Genomic DNA, 21,846 nt, shown 5'->3' with positions numbered 1-21,846 from the left:
GAAAAGCTCTGGCCCAAGAACAGATTCTGCAAATTACTGTAGAACTCTATCAAATGGAGAGGAAGGGGGCTTTTACCCCTTACTGCCCTAAGAATGTTAAACTGTGGGAGTGACGAGGGGTTTTTGACACATTATCCCAGGCCATGTCCCCCCAGTACTGAATAATTTTGAGCTTGCAGCACTGAATCTATTGATCATAGATGGTCTCTTATGGCCTCAAAATCAATGGGATTCAGTGGTATTACTCCTATAGGATGGCCAAATCAGACTCTTCTTTAGCAATGGGGGAAAATTAGATATCCTACGTGAAAAGTGTCAGACTTCAAAAAATATATATTTAACGTGAAATTCCTTATTTGAGAACGTGATACACAAAATGATTTATTTGGCCCAGTAAAAGCAGTAGCAGATAAGTTTTTCTCTTCTCTCCTCCATTTCTTCTAATAGCTGATCTCTAAGTGCTTTACAGACATTATCTCTCCCCGTACCTTTGAAGCAGGCAGGAAGAAGAGTCACAGGCAGGTGAAGGGACTTGGCAAAGGTACCTCAGCAAGTCAGTGGCAGAACAAGGAATACCTTTATGCATAAAGCACCTATTGTTCTAGTAGCGGGAGGTAGAACCCAGAAGTCCTGACTGGGAGTAGCTGGATTTTCAGCAGCGGCTGCTGGATGCTGAGCCTGTTCGAAAAATCTGGTCACTTGTTTTAGGTGCTTAAATGGGAGCTGAGCTTTTTTTGAAAAAGCTGCTCCAATGTGTTGCTCATGTGTTCTGGATGGTGATGCCCTCCAAGAGCAGACTTGAATCAGGATGATGTGCATCTGCTATATTATGGTCTCATACTCCTGGTGCGTCGTTTCAATGTAGAGCTCCTCGTGTTCCCAGTATATTAATGTTTGCCTTTTCTCAGGTTGCTGGCTGAGTGAGTTCTTCTTGACCGTGCACTTCATGCTTTTCTCTTCTAAGTAAAAGATAAAAATGCAACAACCATCATCAATGATTCTTGTAGAGCCGCTTGCCTATTGTTAGGTAACCAGGTGGTAATACCATGGATGAACTAACAGCTGCATCTCTAATTCCCCCTGTGGATGCATGGCCTATGACCAAAAGCAAACAGTGGTGAAAATTTGGATTTGTATCTGGATTCTGAACCCTACCAATGACAAAATGTTTGGAGCTAGAGTTCTTGTCTGAGCCCCTCTCTACTTGTGGGTTTACCCAGATGCAGAGGCTCAGTTTGCTTCTGATTTGGAGGAGCATCTTATGTGGTGGCTTTTCTGGCCCTTGTCAGAAGACAGGATGCTGGGCTAGATGAACCATTGGTCTGACCCTATGTTTGCATTCTTATATTAAGGGTTGCATAGAGAATGGAATCCATACCATGAAGCCTCTGTGCACAGAAATCTTGCAAAGGAACAACTGTAAATGTCTGGACAGCTGAGCTATCCCAGACCTGTGAACAACTACATAAACAGGTTAAAACCAGCATGGAACTTTCATTAAGGCCCTGGATTACTTGATATTTGAGGAACTCCTAGAGGCTTTGATCTGTGTCCTCTTAACAGATTCTCTGCAGTATTCTGTGCTCAAGGGAGTGGCAAAGTGAAATGTGTTAGAATCACCTAGGTCTCTGCCTGCCAGTCTGACTTGAGGAAAATTCCTTCCTGACCCCAAATATGGCAGTCAGATCCTGAGCACGTGCATGAGACCTACCAGCAAGATACCTTGGAAACAATTCTCTGTAGTAGCTCAGAGTCCTCCCCATATAGTGTCCAGTCTCTGGCTGTTGGAAATATTTGCTAACAGCTGTTGCAAATGGGCAACGTGCCATTGTAGGAGACCTCATACTATCCTCTCTCTAAATGTCTTTAAGCTCAGTCTTGAAACAAGTTAGATTTTTTTGTCCCCACTATTCCCCTTGGAAGGCTGTTCCAGAACTTCATTCCTCTGATGGTTAGAAACCTTCGCCTAAACTTGATGGCCAATTTACATCCATTTGTTCTTGTGCCAACATTAGCCCTTAACTTAAATAACTCCTCTCCTTCCCTGGTGTTTAGCCCTCTCATGTATCACTTGCGGGTTTGAGCTAGAGTAACCAGTGGACTCTCTGTAACTTGAAGTCTTTAAATCAAGATTTGAGGACTTCAGTAACTCAGTTGGAGGTTATGGGCCTATTACAGGAATAGATGGGTGAGGTTCTGTGGCCTGTGATGGGCAGGAGGTCAGACTAGACAATCATGATGGTCCCTTCTAGCCTTAAGATCTATCAGTTCATGAGTGCAAAGGCAATGGAGATGAACGTACAAAGATCTATGGTGCAGTACCTTAGGAGCACGTGACACTGGACCATAGCTATATGGGTAAGAGGCTGAGCAGGGAGAAGCTGGTCCATTAGTGGGGTGGGGGCAGGAGTTGTGTTATGGGAGCAGTGGGCAGAAGGGGTGTGTATAGGGAGCACACATGAGAGAGAAGACTATTGTATGTGGGCAAGGCAAGGTCTGGTGGAGGGAGGGAAAGCAGCTGCATGGCCTTAAGAGCCAGTCAGTGGCCTCGGAGTCTGCAATGTTCAGCTAGGGAAGACCTCTGGGGAGCCCAGCATGAAAGAGCAGCCATCCTGTATGTGCAGCATCTTCCGCAGCATCATATCTGCCCCAGGGGCTGTCCCAGATGCCCCAGGCATGGTCAGATTTGGCAGGCTCCAATGATGGCATAGGAGCCCAAAGCCAGGTAGCCATTCACCCGGCCTGGAGAGGATGTGACAGTTCCTGGTAGTGGCAGAGGCTCTCTCCCATTCTGTCTGTGGCGTAGCTGAACGGGCAAGTGTGGTCGGTTTCTTGGCTGCGTTCTGACAAGGGGCAAAATGTTGCCGCTTGCAACTATGCAGATCTGAGGTCACCACTGATATGAGGGGAAGGATGCAAGAGAGTGGGCTAATGGGAATTCAGCTCATTAACAGCTGGATCTCATAATGGTCCCCCCTGAAATTTTCACCTGGGTGCAAGTTAAGGGCTCTTCACCCCCTAGCAGATATAAGCACAGTGGTAGCTTCCATGTGTAGCCTACTGGATGTATTAGGTTAAGAAATAAGTAGAAATTAGACTTTGGCCTCAATTAGGCTAATACAGAGGAGTATGGGAAATTGAGTTGGCGAGAGCAAAAGTGAGAGAGAAGTTGTAGCTAGTAAGATGAGAAAATTGAAGTTAGCAAGGACATAAGCCAGGGTTATGTTGTGGTTAAAGCTGGTTTTAGCAGGGTTTTTTAATGAGTGTTTTTGAGAATTGTGGCTGTTTTATGAAAATGCTGTCTGTACTGAGAGTATGGGAAAGACGTTGGTGCAGATGTTGATTTCACTCATGTAATGTAAAGAGGTGTTGGAAATGTAGATATGGTAATCGGTAGGTTTTAATGTTAATTAGTCTTATAATGGGTTAGAAAAAGGAGTGGCTTTGGTAAATTGGAGAGAGCTCCAGTTAACACCAAAAGGGTACCAGTAGGTTACAGGGTTATAAGGCCGTGCTTCATTCTGTTAGTGGACTGATGCACCATTCCATCTTTGAAAGTAAGTATAATTGTAGTACCTGCATAAATGGTAATTGTGCACATTTGCTTAACTACTACTTCTTCTTTTAAATGAAGTTTGATTCTATCATTCAGAGTATTATCCAGGGTCCTCTACAAAATTATATTGTCTGTAACTGACCTGGAGGCTCAAACCTGAAAACTCAGTTTGGTTGACTGCCTCCTTAGCTTTAACAATATTAATTGGGAACATTTAAAAATCAAGGTGACACGTGGCTCCTCTGATGGTGCTGGGTTGTGTGTGTAGCCCAGCAACAGTTGTCAGTGTGGTGTCGTTTGAACAGAAGGTATCAGCTACATTAGGCTGTATTTTTCCCTGACCGTTTCCGGGACAGTGCTTGCTGATGATGAGCTTACCCTGCCTGAGAAAGCAAGGAGCGGACTGGACTGAGCTGGAGTTGCTTAAAGCAGTTACTCGCCTTTTTCGCTTTCAAGCGTCCTTCCGAAGAGGAAGACTGTGCCGGCCATCACAGCTGCCAAAGTCAGGATCATCAAGAGCACAGCCCACCAGCGCGTCTGAGGGACAAAACCAGACCAGAACCCTATCACGAGGGCCATCTGAGCACCTTCCATCCCAGCGGGAACCAACGAGAGCTCTGAAAACCAAGCCCTGAGTGTATGTCCTCCATGCTCCCTTCCACAGTGATACAATTTCATCCACAGTGCTTTCCAGGCAATTATTCACTCCTGTGAGGGAGGATGTTGTTACCTCCATTTAACAGGTGTGGAACAGAGGAGAGGCAGATGAATTGCCCATGGTCACAGGTGAGCCCAGATCTCAAGCCCCCTCTGTTAACTGCTCACTCCCCCAGTACTTGTAGATCTACAGACCTAGGCCCAGATCCTCAAAGCGGCTGGACTCCCACTGAAAATCTGGGCCCTAGTCGCTCTGGGGGAGGGAGGAAATGAGGGGGGAAAAAAATCTCATGCAGCTGCTTACCTTCATCCAGTCTGATATATCCTGCAGCTCAATGAAATCCAAGATGGAATTCTTCACCCTGGCTATGGGTCCATCTTCGTCCACGAGCCGACAGACGTGAAACTTATCGCAGTAGCCCATCCTGTCCCTGCAGGGCGTGCCTGGGGTCAGCGGGATGTGCGTGCCGTTGAAGTAATGCTCCAGCAGAGCAGAGGATGTACTGGCACATGTGTCCACTTGGCCTAGAGCAGTGGTTTTGAAAAGCACGACTTTAGGGTTCAGCATAGATACACGTGCTGTTCTGCTGGCTTGTCGTATACTGGAGCATCGGAGCTGTCTAAGATGCATATAAATAGATCACTGAGCACCCTGGAGAGCTTTAATCCTGTTATAAAAGGAAGCTTTGGGGTTGCTTTTTTACCTCTCGGTAATAGGGCCATGCTACGGCCAGCAAAGGTTACTGTGTCAGGGCATCCTGCTCTAATACATTCCCGTGAGCTGCTGGCTCTTAAAGTCCACTGATGGCATAGAGCTGACAACTTTGCCCCCAGCTCTTGTCCTCCCTTGACCCCAGGCCACTCCTTCTCCTCTCACTCTAGGAAAAAGCCACGCCGGGGCTTTTTTCGGGCAGCCAGACAGATTGCATACCTGGCTGCTGGCAGCATACGTGGCATTTCTCCTGCCTGGACGTGCTAACGCAGTCGCATTGCTCCAGGCCGTACTTGACGCAGAGTGATCCGAGGCAGAGCTACAAGGAAAGGAATAAGCGATGGGATTTATGGGGGGGGAGGGAGGTTACCCAAGGTGAGGGATCTGTCCGGAGCAGAGGGACCCAGACCTTCAGTACTGCTTAGGCACCTAACTATTGAAATCAACAGGAGTTAGGCACCTAAATACCCCTTTGAGGATTTGTGCCAGCATGTATTCACTGAAGGACTGAGCTTTTCATACAAATGCTGGTTCCATTTAATGAGGCAGGAAACAAATGTTTCCCCAAGTCCTGTCCAATTGAATCTAATTTCCAGTGGAAGGTGCCTGGTTGACTGGATTCCTCCGTTCACCCACAGAACAAGCAGGGCCTCAGCAGCCGCAGAGCAAACCATGAGGGGTGAGAATAGGAATGGCCGGCCGGGATCAGACGCTGGGTCCATCTAGCCCAGTATCTTCCCTGTGGCAGGGGCCAGAACCAGCTACTTCAGAGGAAGGTGCAAGAAACCCAGGAGCAAGCACTTCTGGCGAACCTGCTCACAGGGAATGTTGGTTCCGCACCCACATTAAAGGGTTCGTTTATGCCCTTATGCAGGATGGTTTAAATCCCCCCCCCAACACTTTTGTTGCAGCTCTGGAAATTCCTGCTATGTAAAGGTTCAGTCCCCTTTGTGACTTCTGCTATGCTCAGCCTGAGAGATCTCTAGTGGCATTGAGTTCCATGGGTTAATTGTGCCTAACGCGGGGAAAGCCAAAATTCCTGCTGCCTGTGCTGGACCGGCCCTGTGGATGATGAAAGGACTGCAGCCTCCAGGCTTGTCAATCATGCACAAACCATGGTTATTGCCCAGCTATTGTTCTGGGTCTTTTCCAGCTCTTAGTTTCTCCAACTGCATCAGGCCCCTGTGGGTGCTTTGGTTAGCTCTGAGGACTAACCCCATTTACGCAGATCCGTGTCCCCATGCTGCACGGAGTGTAATTGGCTTTGGGAGGGGGAGCGGTGCATTCAGCTGTTCGTCCAGAGCAGGTGCTCTCAAAGGTGCAATCCGTCTCCTCGTGGCAGAGCTCCCCTTGGAGTTTATAGACACATTCATGGCTGCAGCACAGGCCCTGGCTTGAGCTGGAAGAGCAAGAAATAGTACACGTAAACATATGTAAGTACCCAACAATGTTACTTAGCAGCAAGCTACGACCTGAATCATAACAGCGCTAGGCCAGCTCCCATGCTGCTCCTTGCTCTGGCCAGTGCACGAGACCCTTCCAATTCCTTTTTAGGTGGGTTTGGTTAGCAGAGGTGGTATTTGTCTGGGGGTTTGAGCTTGGGGCCCTGGGAGCCAGGACTGCTGGGTTCTGTTCCCAGCTCTGCAAGACGAGTGGAGACTGGTGGTTAGAGCAGGGGAGAGGCAGTTGGGGCTCTTGGATTCTCTACCCAATTCTGCAACTGACTCGCTATCAAGTCACTTCAACCCAGACCTTCCAAGGGATTTAGGAACCTAAATTGATTTCAAAGGGAGTTAGGTGCCTAAATTTGAGGAGCTGGGCTGTTGTCTCTGCCTCTGTCAAATGGGTCTAATACACGGAGGGACAGGGATTAAATAACAAATGTTTATAAGGTGCTCTGAGATCTCTGGATGATGGTGCTGTAGAAATGGAAGGCAGTGGCCTCCAGAATTAAATGGGAGAAGAAGCGAAGACTGGTAGTGTAACTGTACCCACAGCCAGCCAGCCTTTCCCCCAGTATTGACTCAGGGAAGGTACAGAGACTGTAAAGGGCTGGGGAGGGGGCAGCCTTCTTGGAACAAACCCAAGGGGCTTTGATTGGGCAGGAATTAAACACATCCTATGATTGTTACTCTGCCTCCCTGCCCTGTCTGGCTTGTTCATCTCCACCTGCAGTGCCTTGTAGGCTGGAAGCTCTTTCAGGCAGGAGCTGCCATTTCCTAGATGTTCATGAAGCCACCTGAGCTCTCCCAGGAGAGGATGGTTCTGTGATTTAAGCATCAAGTCTGAAAATGCCTAGACACCATGGAATCACAGGGTCAGATCCCAACATGGGGTCAGATTCATGGTGCCATGTTCCACGAGCTTTATTACGTGGGGGCCTCTTGGATGCTTTTTGTAATTAACAAAGCTCACTCCCTGCAGTGCCCAGGGAGGGCAAGAACATGCCCTCAAAATGCACCTTTTAAGTGACTTTTGGCATCTCCAGCAAACTGCCATGTGCGGGATTTTGGAATGACTGTAAAACAAGTGCCCCCTGCAGAGTCTGCATGGAAGGGGAAAGAACCATTGATCAGACACTGTAGATCAGTGGTTCTCAACCAGGGGTACATATACCCCTAGAGGTACACAGACGTGTTCCAGGGGGTACATCAGCTCATCTAGCTATTTGCCTAGTTTTACAACAGGCTACATAAAAAGCACTAGCAAAGTCAGCACAAACTAAAATTTCATACAGACAACGACTTGTTTATACTGCTCGATGTACTATACACTGAAATGTAAGTACAATATTCATAGTCCACTTGATTTATTTTACAATTATGTGGTAAAAATAAGAAAGTCAGCCATTGTTCAGTACTAGAGTGCTGTGACACTTTTGTATTTTTATGGCTGATTTGGTCAGCAAGTTGTTTTGAAGTGAGGTGGAACTTGGGGGTACGCGAGACAAATCAGATTCCTGAAAGGGGGACAGACATCTGGAAAGGTGGAGAGCCCCTGCTGTAGACACCTACCTGCACTGCACTCCTGGCTTCAGCCTACACCGGATGCCCTCTGGCTCCTGGGCAGCATAGCAGCAAGGGTCAGAGTCATCGTTGCCCACGTCGCACTCCTCCCCTGGATCTACAATTTGATTCCCACAGATGGGGCGGTCAGTTTCTGCCAGGGGAGGAGACAAACGGGGAAAGAGTTGAGGAAGGGACACCATGGTGATGATGGCTCTCTCGAGATGCAGCCCTACCAGGTCAGATCATTGGACCAGCAGGTCTAGCAGTGGCAAACCCCTGATGCTTGGTGACAATATCCAATGATGCCTTAAAGTTGTTTTTTACAATGATGTGTATTATGGAAGGGCAGGGGAAGAGCAGAAATTCTTAGCTGGCCCCTGTGTCCCATCTGCTTGTGCCCTGATGTGTGAGCTTTGCTTGACCTTTATTTTGAGCATGTTTTGTCCTTGGTCCTAAAATTACTCAGCCCTTTTATAAAGTCTGGCTGCAGTGGATCCCTCTACGGTTGACAGTGTGTTTGATGGAGTCTTTGCAAGTTTACCAGCTGTCAGTTTCATTGAATAACCCCTTATTCCTGTAATACAGTACTGCTAAAAAGAGAAACTGAAGAGTCTTCGTTGGACCCTTCCAAATTTTAAATACCCCAGTCAAGGCCTCTCTGAATCCATCTATCTGTCCCTTTACACATCTATCTCTTCTTCCCTCCCTCCCATACACGCACATCTGTCTAATCACCGTAATATTCTATTCTATTCTAGTCATGAATCATTACCCCATAGTTGAGTTATCCAGCTGCCTCACCAGGATAAATAATTCTCGTTTTTGCAAATATCTTGCCATCTGTGAGACTTGCCTCCAACGCTGGTGAAGGAAAACCTACCCCTTTATTATAAATTCCTTCCCAGATTAAGAGCTCTCTCAGCCCTGAGCAAAGAACCAGTAAATTATTTGCAATGCATGCAGGGCAGAATTTAAACAATTCAAACACAGCTACCGGGTCTTACCAACGAAGCACCTGTCCTTCTTGGCTCTTAGGATGTTCCCGATGTATTCACGGCTGCACGGGGAGAATTTGTCATTGTTGTATTGCCAGCCGTCTGTGGCGTAGCTGAACATCAGGTAGTTCCCATGCGTGGTGTCGAAGCTGAAACGGGCGCATTCTTTACTTTCATCATGCTGAAACAGAAGATCAGACTCTTTGAATACGGGAAGAGAGATCACGCCGATTCTATTGTCTGAACATAAAAACGTGGTTAGAATCTTAGAGGCCCTTAGATGTTCATATACAGTACAATCCTTTCATGGTATTAATATGTAATAGAATCATAATAATACATGGCTATAGCATATTTCATCCCAAATTGTTTCACAGACTTTATACAGAGAGTCAGTGTCATCTAGTGTCCTAGGCTTCAAGAGCCCTGGGTTCCAGTCCTGGCTCTGCCCTCACCTGCTGGGTGACCTTTGGCAAGTCCCTTCCCCGCTCTGTGCCTCAGTTTCCCCTCCCACCCTTTGGCTTGTCTATTTTTAATAAAATCCAAGAAAACACCCCCCAAGCCCCTTTCCCAAGCAGAGTTCTGACCCCAAAAAGGGAGAAGTGCCACTGCAAAGTCTGCTAGGGACTTCGCTATTTTTATTGATTTGACGTGGAAGGTGCTTAGACAGCAGGATAAAACCCTGAGACACAAATTCTTAGACAGTAGGCTCTTCAGAGCAGAGACTGTCTCCTACTAAGGGTATATACAGCACCTAACACAATCAGTCTCTGATCTCAATTGGGCCCTGTAGCAACACTGCGTTGTCGTTAATATAATTATCTTGCATATTAACAGTATATTATTCATAATACAGTGTGTAATGAACAACAATACTAATAAAGCGATGGCACAGGAATGGTTCACGCAACCAAATGCAGCCATCTCTGGGGCAGAACACAGCAGCCCAACACCAGCCAGTTTCATCATCCACCTGCTGCCATCGCTGATATTTGCTCTCTTCAGTCAACTTTTCCAGCATCTCAGGGATCAATGAGGGTCCTGAGGGAGGACAAAGGCCTGAGGAAGATCCTGCATTCCAGCCCCAGCTAATGCAAAAAGCGCCATGGGTTCTGTAACGCTTACCCCGTGCAGGCAAGAGCTAGGGTTTTAGCGTCTCACCTGGAAGAGCAGCTCATCACAGCACACCAAGTCACAGTGTCGGTCTCATGGAATCCGAGTCCTCTGGTTCAGGGGATCTAGTTATTGTAAACCCGAGGCCATCCCCTCGGAATCAGTTACTCTCAGTGCGTCCACACAAGCATAGCTTAGACCAGGAAGGTAAACTCACCCCTCACTACAGTGGCATTGCCAAACTGAGACACAAGCTAGTAACCCGGCAAATCCATCAATGCAACCTCCACGGTTCTTTCACATTACAAATCATAATGAACTAGTACAGAGCCCTGGACTTTGTCAGACAAGCCAATAAGCTACTTCAACAGCCATAGATTAGCAATACAAACCTATCCATTCATGAGTGGAGTATCAGCCACGCACCTTCCTGGAGGCAGGCTAAAGGTTTTGAACGCTGGTCATTTGGCAGCTTGGCTGTTGCACCCAGCTTCCTCGAAGCAAGAGTTTGAAAAAACTAGGCAACAAGCCCAGGCTGCAAGGTTCGGGGATGCTCAGAACCCAGGGTTTGTTTCAGACACATTTCCACAACTAAAGTGTATCCCCGTTTAGGGCCTGATCCCAAGTCAATGGAAAGATACCCAGTGACTTTACTGGGCTTTGGAACAGCCCTGTGGGAAATGAACGTGGGCCAGTGGCTAAGCTATTGCCATAGGGTCCCTCCAGACCTGGGTTCTATGCCAAATTCCCTGTGTGAGCTTGCATCTGCCCTGTACCTCAGTTTTCCTGCCTGTAGAAAGGGGGTGATGGTGCTGACCTGTGTTTGTAAAGTGCTTTGAGATCCCTGGGAAACGCAACGTATTATTGCAGTTTTCTCCGCCAAGCATCTGGTTTGGCGGTTTGTCAAAAGGGGAGGCTTCCAGGCCAACACCTCCGTTTGCTTTTCAATGTCACGCCCACTCTGCAATGCAACCGCTGTACTCACCGGAGCTCCCAGGCTGTGGCCAAGTTCGTGGGCCAGAGTGATATGGAGAATCCTAGGAGGCAAATATTGGCCATATTTCTGCACCGTGATCAAGCCAGTGTTCAGAGACACCTCCTTGTCCCGGAATTTCCTGTGCTTGGAACATATTCCCCCCAAGTCACCTGAAACAGAAAGGAAAACTAAACGGTCTTGGTGACGCAAGCCGGGAAAGCAGGGAGCAAGGCACCTGGGTCTGGAAGCTGCTCAGAATGCAGAACTCCTGCTAATTTCAAGCAGGTGTTCTGCGCTTGGACCAGCTACAGGTCTGGGCCTGTGGGATGGTGTAAAAGACAAAGTCTCAGACTGTTGACCTAGCGCAGTAGGGCCCTGTTCATGGTTGGGGGCTTTAGGTACTACATGAATATTAACAGCAGTAGCGGGTTTCAGTTTCCTATCAGTGATGCAGAGAGCGTGCGCGTTCCAAGTGCTGCTGGTTTATAACACCTGTCCTTCAACAGAGGTGGTCACAAACCACATGCAGGCAATGCCTCTGTCAGAACTCACTGCCCAAACTCCAATGCCCCAAGCAACTCGTCCCCAGTAATCAACTCTAGTTAGAGACACACAGAGCGGAAACTCTCTTGCTATTTGGAACAGCTCCCCCACGTGAATCCACATCACCAAACCAACCACCGCCACATTTCTGTAACCACTGCACCCTGAGCACAGGCTAAGGAAAAGAACACTTAAGACTATGTGTAACAGTGCCACCTAGTGACACCAATAATAACAATGATCCCACTTATCATTGGACAAAACATTATACAAATAACCGAAAAGCTCCTTCTGACCAGCTTGTCCATTAAAAGCAATCCCAAGAACTCCGCTGTAATCCCTGTCAGTGAGGAGGTAGGAGAGACAATAGCTATTCCAGTTGGACTTGGAGTGCAGCATCAGCAGCATTTCTGGGCCGATGAAAGGTGACTCCATAGAACCAGAAGGATCGTTCTCCTGGATTATCTGCAGAATGGACACAGCACAAGCCAGCCAGGCGGTTACTGCCTGCAACGCAGAGCAGGGGAGATTGTTCCGAGTCACATTTCACAGAGGCCGCCCAATGAAACCTGCAGTTGCTACCACCATAAATTAGATTTGACTGCGCACCCTGAGCATGAAGGACCCCTGACCCATCCAGGCCCCTTCAAATCACCTTGTGTCATGCCAGTTTTCATTCACCTCCACCCTGCCCGCTAGAAATTTCAATCTGAAATCCATCTGCGCTGGCATTTTAGTTTTGAGACAAACCCAGCCCCAAGCGCCCAGCTGACTTACGTCCAGGGTTTTCACTTTGAAGTCGATGTGCCTGATACCGTCAAAATTTGCGCCTTCGTAAATTGCATTCACGGCTTTTATGTAGCTAGCAATCTGCAGGGGAGACAAATGTTCATATGACCAAAAAACCCCAACGCTTTTTGTGACTGGAGCGGGACTCAGAAGATCTGGGTTTTATTCCTGACTCTGCTATGGGCCTGCTGGATGACCTCAGGCAGGTCACGTCAACGATCTGTGCCTCGGTTTCCCCCTCTGTAAAATGAAGCTCATGATACTGACGCCCTTTGTGATGCACTTTCAGATCTGCTGATAAAAGGCACTCGATGAGAGGGAAGGATTATTTTTATTCTCCTCACGTGTGAACTGATGGAAAGCATAAAGAAAAATGCAGGTAGCAGGTCTTATTGTTCTTGCTCTGATGGGAAAAGAAAGGATTCAGCTTTACAGAAGGTTAATCCACAATCGAATGGACATCGCTTTAGGAAAATGCTACAGCAAGCCCCACAGGGCAGTTCCCCTGACAATAATATACCTAAAATATCTTCTTATTTCTAGGGCAGTTGTCCCTAAAGGCCCCATCCATGATCAGGGCCTATTGTGCTAGATGCAGGACACAGCGCTTGTAATCTACATGGGCAAGGGAGACAAAGGAATTATTATTATCCTCATTTTACAGGTGGGGAACTGGGACCCGGAGAGATTAAGTGACTTGCCCTACGTCATCCAGGAAGTGATAAAAGAGACAGGAATTGACCGCAGATCTTCTGAGTCCAAATCCAAAAAAAACCTCTCAAGCATAAGTTGATGCTGTTTTGTAGTTTCAATTGTAGAGCTCACATCTCCAAGACCTGGTCCACACTTAAAAATTGGATCAACCTAGCTAGAGGGCTCAGGGCTGTGAAAAAATTCAGTCTCTGAGCACTGTAGTTAGGTTGAACTAACCTCTGCCGTAAACATGGCTAGGTTGACAGAAGAATTCTTCCATCTCTTGGAGAGGTGGATTACCTACATCAATGGGAAAACCCCTTCTGTTGATGTAGGAAGCTGTGCCACTGTAACGCAGACATGGCCTAACCCCTTTCACAGTGTTGGCTATGTACTGTCAAACAGCTGCCAAGTTCCTCCATCAGAGGCGGTTGCATTTCAGTGGTGGGTGAATGGATGGGAGGCGAAGGTGCCATTTAAACACTGTAACATCATTACAATGGTGACGTTTTATACAGCAAGACAAGCATTTTAGTAGCATGATATTTGTCAAATTTTCTTTCTGGATTACACAATGAAAATGAATAAATATTAATTAATTAATTAAAAACACCCAATTTCTTACCTGAGCAATCACTGCTTCAATGGTGCCAAATCTTTGGTAGAACAAGTAGTCAGCTTGAAGGTACAGCAGGCAGGACGTCCTAGAGTAATCCAGACTCCTTCTCCGCCTCTCCAAGGTTTCTCCCTTTTCAGCAAGGGTTAAGAAGTGCATAGAAAGATCCTCAGTTAAAGTTGAACAAAACAGAAGCAACTTCATTTAGGAACATAGGCCCTGATTCAGCAAAGCCAAGGGGATTGATGCGGGTGTATAAAGTCAAGTGTGTGCTTAATGCTCTGCCGAACAGTGATGCTTTGCTAAATCAAAGCCCATGGCACTGACTGAGTGGATCAGACCATTGGTCCATCTAGTTCAGCATCCTGCCTCTGAGAGTGGCCAGAACTAGCTGGTCCAGAGGAAAGTGCAGACGCGAGTGGATGTTTATGGACTAGCCTGCCATAGTTTGCTCACAGGGGAAATTCCTTCCTAGGACTCACGTTAACCTTTGCATTCCAGTTCACTTCATCTGGGTTCCCATCCTGAGACCCGCCTTCCAGACCAACCCAAAACTTCAAAGCCAAGTTCAGCTGAAAGCCACCCACATTTTGGCTGGGGTCCGATGGAAGCCAGAGATTGTTGAGCGGCTGACTGGCAAACCACAATGAAGTGTGTTTCTAGGCTTTCGCCTCCCTCTTCAGCATGGGGCATAGGTCACTTGCTGGGATCATCTGGACATATTCCCACCTAAACAATTCCCTGCCATTGCAGGGGCGTTAGGCAACGGTGCACCTCAGTCTCTCTTGCTCTTTGCCTGTGGTAAACAATAGTTTAGTCCCCTGAGGACTGGGGTGCTTTGATCTAACTAAGGTTACTGGGCTCAGTATAGGGGTATCTGAGTGAAATGTAATGGCAGGTGATATACAGGAGGCCAGACTAGATGTATCTAATGATCCCTTTGGAGCTAAAACTCTATGAAACCATGAAATGAAAATCATGAAGCTTGGCCCAGGGTTTTGGAGTTATAATTTGTCTCAAGACTCAGGGATTTTGTTTGCCTGGACTAAACTGAATATGGGCTCGAACAACTGCCTCTCCCCACCCCACCCCTCCATCCTAACTGTCCCAAATAAAGCTATTTCATGTTTTGAAATTTCAATGAACTTTTGAATTGGGGTGAGGAGAAGCAGGGAAAACCCAGTGAGGACATGTTTGCAGTCCCCCCGCAACACACACACTTTATGTCTCCAGCTTGCAGAAAAAATTTTTTTTATTTCAAATTTCGGACAAAATTGCGAATTTCAAAAATTCACCCCAAAACTTGGGGAAATGTTTCATTTTTTTTTTTTAAAAACCAACCAACTCTTCTCCCAGATGCAGAGGAAGTTCTGAGCTTGACCCCGCACTCTTTGCCATGTAATTAGCCTCTTGTCTCTTTCTCGCTGGGAACCTACAGACCATACCAGTTAGCTAGGAAAGAGAGCCCCATGCCTCTGAAAAGCTAAGGCCTTAGAATTCCATCATGTCACATTCTACACAGACATTGTATTCACTGAATTCAAAGCAATCAATGCCCCTAGGCAGTCTTTTTTTTTTTTTTGCAGCACAATCATTGTTTGAAATTATTTCCGCTTAAGATGCTTCTCTTCAATTTCACTTCACCTTTAGCTTTAGCTCTTGCTGGAAATTCTGCAAGACCTGATGCGTTCTCCTAGTCAAAGAAGCAGAGTCTGGATCTTCTAAAATGGAATAATCTAGAGCAGAAATTCAGATGTTACTCAAAGAAATATCACAAGTTGGCGATATGCAAAATGAGCGACATCACTTCCAAACACCCATGGGCAATATTGAGATTGCTTGTGGAGGGGGATTGTGCATCAGGACTCCTATTCCCAGCTCTGGGAGGACAGTGAAGGCCAGTGGCTAACGCAAGGGTAGATTGTAGTAAGGACTCCTGGGTTCATTCCCAGCTCTGCCACTGACTAGCTGGATGACCGTAGGTGTGTCAGTTCATTTCACTGTGCTTCAGTTTTCGCATGTGCAAAATGGAACATCATAATGTACCGTTGAAAGGGGATTTACAAGTCTTAATTACTGTATTCAGTGTTTACGAAATCCTTCGAGGTCAAGAGGGGAAAGGCGTTGTTATTGAAGTGCAAAGGGAACAGGCCAAGAGGGCAGGGGAGACTGAAGTGCCAAGAATAGTTTTACTAGGCTCAGTCATGCCAAAGCCCAGTCCAGGACTCACCAATGTCGCTTTCATGGTGGATGAGAGCATGGCCTGGAGACGTCGCATTGCTGACAGATGCGCCGGGAGCCTCCACGTAGTAGGTGCCGTTCTTGGTTCTGATAAACCCTTCAAAAAGGCCATGGATGATGGCACCGTGGCAGAAAGATCCAGGCTCATCTGTTTTTCAGGCACCCGGACATAGACAACGAGAAGGAAGGCTTGACCTGGTTCTCCCCAGTAACTGAAGGGCCTGCCTGGGGTTAATAACTACTGATCATCTGCTCATATCTGGGATGGGACTGACCCCTGGATTCCGGGTATAGCTCATCACCAAGGTGTGGTGCAAAATGCAACATTATTCCGGAGCCTATTGCCGCGGCTGTTGCAGCAGGGAGGGCATGTAACCCTCTGCCCCTGCCAATTCTAGCACTCTGAGCTTGCCACAGCGTTCAGGCTCCAGCATCGCTCGTTGCCTGCTACGATGGCCACAGGGGATCAAATCAACAGGCTCCCTGTCCTCCAGCCTCCCTGCAACTTTCCCAGCCACTGTTAATCCCAACGTTCCAGGGCGCACCAGACTGAACTCAGCCCCCCCCGGCTATCCTGCTAGTTTGCAGGCTGGCTCCTGGGAATATTGGCAGTGCCTGGCATAATCAAACCAGATGCCCAAATCGCAGTCAGTAAGGATGGGAGCTGCATTAGTGTCTGTGGAACGAGTCTGATGGGGGTTCAGTCCGTGTGCCAGCAGGTAGGTGCCCACAGCACAAAACCACCAGCCCAGCTAGCGGGAAGACCTGAAATAGAAGGGACCCTGGAGACGGAGCTCCCCTCTCCTCCAGGTCAGAGGATCAGGCTGCATGCCGTGCTCTGACTATCCGATCGCAGAATTTCATTCTGCAGGGCTGTGTCTAATTTTTACCTTGCAAGACACCAGAGTAAATGAAAGACACATCTGCAGGCTCTGAGGTGGCCTTCCCGGTCACCTCAAAGTCTCTGGCGAAAGCACTCGTGTCCCTGCTTAACCTCAGCTTGAACGTCCTGGAAGGCAAGCGAAAAGGTGAAGAGGGAGTCACAGGACTTCAGGGGTCCTGGTCGGTGACTGGAGCTCCCAGGCGTTACTACAGTACAAATGATCAGTACTAATAACACTATGCATACACTCGGAAACAAAGCAGAATAGGCAAACGTATTCGCTCAGTTCCTGCAACAAAAGTGAAGGTCCCTACGGTACAGATCACCCTGATTTCCGATTATTATTGGGCTGCAAACTGCAGTAACTTTAAGCCAAGTAGGATTTTACCCATATGCATGCACTGTCCACAAAGACATAGAATAACGTTGTGACACTACATCCCATATTCATCCTAGTAATATTATAGGATATGATTCTGGCATAGTTGTGATGCGTTTTGTACAAGATGGGTCGCGTCGGGTGTCATTGGAAAAGCTATGATTTGCTGAATATGATTATCCTACTTGTATGCGTGTATCATTTTTGTATCTGAAGTTATGACTATGGATCTGCATTTCAGATGGGCTTAACTCTGGAAAATACCCACAGCCAGCCTTTCAGGTACAACAGTGAAGAAGTCAGCCAGTGCTAATGTCATCAGCAAAGACAATGGGCTATGGAATAGCTTCACGTTCCTGTGAATGTTTCGGCCAGCCTGTAAGTAATGGCAGCTATAACTCTTCAAGGGCCTGTGACCAGACCACATGACTCTGAACTCCATTCTAGGATGTCAGTATTTTTCCACAAACTGGTCTGGCAACCAAGTTTGGAACAAAGGGTTCCTGTCACATGCTAAAGCTATATAAGGCAGGGAGTGACATCATCGGCCTTTACTCCCCCACAACCAAACACCTAAGAGGAGCTCCAAAAGAAGTGGACTTGGAAAGTGAGTGGAGATCCCAAGCTGCAAAGCAAATGCAGCTTGTCCCTTAAGAATCTGCAAGCCTGCTTGTATCATCAGCCAGGGTGAGAATTTGCTAATTCATACCCTATCTTTCTAGGATTTTAGGCTTAGTTTGCGTTTTTGTTTATTTACTAGGCAATCTGCTTTGATCTGTTTGCTATCACTTAAAATCTATCTTTTTGTAATTAATAAACTTATTCTTTGTTTTAATCTAAACCAGTTCGTTTGGAGTGAAGGGCGTGGGAATCTTAGCTCAAGGGGCTGGAGCTGTTGCATTTCCTCCCCACATTGAGGGAGGGGAGACCTCTATGAGCTTATGCTGTGCAGTTCCCTGGGCAGTGCAAGACAGTAAAATTTTGGGTTTATACTCCAGCCAGGGGTGCGTGGCTGGTCAGAGAGCCTGCATGTAACTGCAGCAGGGTGTGTCCCTGCCTGTGTGAATGCTGGTGGAAGTGTAAGACCGGGAGTGGGTCCAGCAGCTTGTCACAGCAGCACAGTGTAAGAGGGAGCTCAGGCTGGTGGGTCAGGGGGGCTCAGTTTCAGGTGGCACCCCGGGGGGAACCCGTCACCCACGTACCTCTGATAGGCTTGAAATTCTAGCTGAATGATTTTTTCATGCTCTTCGGTGGCTCTTTTTGCCCTCTGATGCATCGATTCTAAAGCCGCTCTGTCATAAGCCACTTTCTCCCGGTACTTTACGAACGACCTTAAATACTCAACGCTATTGACTAACAAGGGCGGGAAAAGACATAAAAAATGAATGCAGGTTTTGAAATGAGTAGGTTTGCATTTGCTCTATTACTTGAAGAGGAAGAAATGGTCTGGTGGTTAAAGCACAAGGCTGGGAACTCGGGGGGTGTCTGCACTGCAGCTGGGAGCAAACCTCCCAGCCTGGGTAGACTGACTTGTGCTAGCTCCGTTCAAACTAGCATGCTAAAAATAGCCACGTGGACATGGCAGCACGGGTAGACGCTCAGGCTAGCTGCCCAAGTCGACGCCTGCCTGACACCCTGAGTCTGAGCTGGGCTGGCTAGCCTGTGTGCAGCTGCCTCTGCCATGACATCCACACGGCTATTTTCAGCCAGCTAGCACGTGTCCAGCTTCCTGGGCTACAAGCCACGCTCCCTTGTGCCGTGTAGACAAACCTTAAGAGGCTTGTGGTCCATTCCTGACTCTGCCAGAGCTTCCGTGTGAGACTTCGTTGCCTCGGTTTCCCCATTTGTAACAACAGCAGTGCTCGTGAGACTTAAGGGTGACCTCGTCGCGTACAGTGTTAGAGGTGGGTGAGACTTAAATAACCCACTTAATAAGCCCTCTCCGAGCCCTGCTCCCTCAACAAAAATCTGCTGGTCTTGGATAAACCTGACTTGCTGGCTCTCCGCAAAGGGCTCGCGACTGCAGTCCCTGCAGAAGCAAAACAGTTTTGCCTGCACAAAGGCTGCAGTGACCTCGCACAAAGGTTCAGCTCAGGTGCGTGGTCCCTGAATGCAATTCTCCCCTTTCCCTCCACTACTCTCTCTCCTCGAAGACCCCAGTACGTGGACGGACATGGGTACCCCAGCACACACAGGAACTGGCAGTAGCTCTAGCTACTAAATAAGTAAAGATGGGGGGGCAAAAGTGTGAGGGGGGGCAACGTTCTTATTTCAGTTGGTTTAAAGAAAACCAGATCAGGAAAATTTAAATCCACTGTTTTCCATGTGGCAGGACAAACCTCGGTTTATAAAATTAAAAGAAACCCGGAGCTAGTGTTAAAAATGGGACTGATTTTTGCCGTTGTTGAAAAGAGCTGTTTGGAGTTATCAGACCCCCTCAGGCGCAGAAGCCCCACCCTGCCTGCTCCATGCAGGGGTCTAGACAGGCTGGGAGTGGGAGAGAGTCTCTAGCCAGCTACGGTCCTGACATGGCCCCCATGGCTGAGCACCTCACCGTCTTTAATGTATTTATCCTCACAACTCCCCTGTGGGCTAGGGAAATGCTATTGTCCCCGGTTACCAATGGGGAAACTGAGGCACCGACAGACCAAGGCCTAGCTTCTCAAAGGGATTTAGGCATCTAAGTCCCATTGAAATCAGTCGAAGTTAGGCACCTAAATCCCTTGGACTTGCCCAAGGTCACAGAGAGTTTGTGCCGAAGCAGGGAATTGAATCAGGTCTCCTGAGTCATAAATCACTGCACCATCCTTCCCCCCTTCAGCCCCCATGCTGCTTGTTTTGGAGCTGCCGGAGGCGGCTCTGCTCCCCAGACTGGGGAGCAGGAACCACTTCTTTCCAGGAACGTGGAGGAGGATGCAGACTTCAGATGGACACAGGGGCTGGTCCCCTGCAGCGCAGAATGGGTGTATAACACTACTGTCCTGGCCTTGCCTACACGAGCAAGTTACATGGGCTTAAGTAGAGGTGTGATTTGAAACTGATTTAGCGAAGCCAGTGCAAAGCTCTGTATGGGCTTATTTTGGGTATGGGTGTAAAGCAAACTGAAATTAGAGCATCCACACGGGGGTTGAGCTAGTTTAAAAACCAATTGGCGGTAAACCAATGCAGCCATTCACCGTGTAACATTTTACAAGCACTTAGCACTGGTGCGAATGACAGCACAGGGTGCCAGACAATGGAGAATCCCAGTTCAGTCTTAACACTCAGGGCCCTGACTGTGGGTTCCGCCCCTACTTATCCGGTCAGGAGCTTAGGTGAATAGTCTGGACCAAGTGGTCCAAGTTTCCAGCATGCCTACAAGAAGTTAACTTGGTTGTCGCCTTATTATTATTTTTCCCTCCATAACATTTGCTACTAAGAGCTATTTGTCCTGAAATATTTACTGCTCTCTCCTTCAGCCCAGCTGGTGAAAAAGGGCTCTGTGACAATTGTCTTGTAGGGAAACCAGCTCTTTATTGGCTCTTACGGATTCTCACATCAAACGTGCTCTGTTTCCTTTCACCTCCGGAGAGGTCTGATCCTGAGGCTCAGATCCCCAAAGGTATTTAGGCCCCTAACTCCTGTTGAAACCAGTGGGAATTAAGCATTAACACCAGCAACTCCCACCCAAGTCACACCAGGATCAAGCTACCAGAAGTGAGTGGAAAGCTCGGTGGTTAACATGGAATGCCAGGAGGCAGGACCTCAGCTGGTGACTTCACTAGGGCTACACCAGGTTTCACAAGCTCCGGGTCAGGCCCACTATGTTTCAGATCAGGTGCTTTTTTCATTATCTACAAAGGGTTCACTGAAAATCTCTAGGACTGGCCTCAGAAGTCAGTCTCATGAACCGTTAGGAATGTTGAGCTCAATTCTCCTCTTGTGCTACTTTCACATTAATCTTACATCATGGGCTGCAGAGGCTACTCCGCATTTACACCAAGGCCGGATTGCACTCATGCGCCATAACTTTGGCAGACTACTTCCCTGCTTGCACAGGAGCCATTATGAGAGCTAACTAAGCAATCCTGATGGGACCTGGCTTGGTTCCTTTGCGAACACGGCAGCCTCTCTGCTGTGAGGAAACAGCATTTGCAGTCACTCCTCGCTGCACTTCTCAGATATCAAACCAAGGGAAAAAGGAGCAAAAAAATCAGCCTACCTGAGCCGCCGCTTTGGGCAATGACCAGGCTGCACAGCGTCAAACTAGCAAAGCACCGAGAAGCAATCATGGCGTTGGCAGAGGTACGGTCCGTTTGAGGCGCGTCAAGCGAAGGGATTCTTCACCCCAGGGCGTAGTTTACAGGGAAATGCATCATCGCTCATGACCCTGCCTGCACAGACTTGCTTAGAAGCGCTGAACAGTTTGCATTCTAGGGGTGAGATTTTTTTCCAAAACAGGCAGGCGGCCGCCCCCGCTCTGCTCCCATTGACTTCACTGGGAGCAAGAGTGAACCTAGCATTGAATTCTCAAAAAACCCTTCAGCGTTGGGCCTTCATTCAGCAGTTTAGGTCTGTCTCCTTTAACGGGAGTTAGAATTGCTTTATTTTCCCATTGGGGCTTTTACATACTTCAGCCGGTTTCACGTGAGAAGAGGGAAGAGCTAGAGACCGTTGGGAAACTTGTCCTGCTATTGCCGAGGCTG

General features: G+C 47.8%; 1 protein-coding gene across 1 annotated transcript; it reads right to left on the bottom strand.

Annotated features, from left to right (window-relative positions):
* Positions 1-134: 134 nt before the first annotated feature.
* LOC102936468 (disintegrin and metalloproteinase domain-containing protein 10) lies at positions 135-21,846 on the bottom strand. Its single transcript, XM_037885436.2, has 16 exons — positions 21,363-21,846; positions 18,364-18,514; positions 16,790-16,908; positions 15,889-16,047; positions 15,303-15,394; positions 13,668-13,790; positions 12,338-12,430; positions 11,857-12,025; positions 11,027-11,187; positions 8,938-9,109; positions 7,940-8,084; positions 6,141-6,324; positions 5,145-5,244; positions 4,518-4,738; positions 3,997-4,093; positions 135-959 (listed from the first exon to the last, which is right to left on the bottom strand). The coding sequence occupies exons 1-16, from the start codon at positions 21,430-21,432 to the stop codon at positions 823-825; spliced, it is 2,193 nt and encodes a 730-aa protein (XP_037741364.1). The 5' UTR covers positions 21,433-21,846; the 3' UTR covers positions 135-822.

Source organism: Chelonia mydas, chromosome 25 (genome assembly GCF_015237465.2).
Source record: "Chelonia mydas isolate rCheMyd1 chromosome 25, rCheMyd1.pri.v2, whole genome shotgun sequence".
NCBI lineage: Eukaryota > Metazoa > Chordata > Testudines > Cheloniidae > Chelonia > Chelonia mydas.
This window is presented reverse-complemented; position numbering and strand designations above follow the sequence as displayed.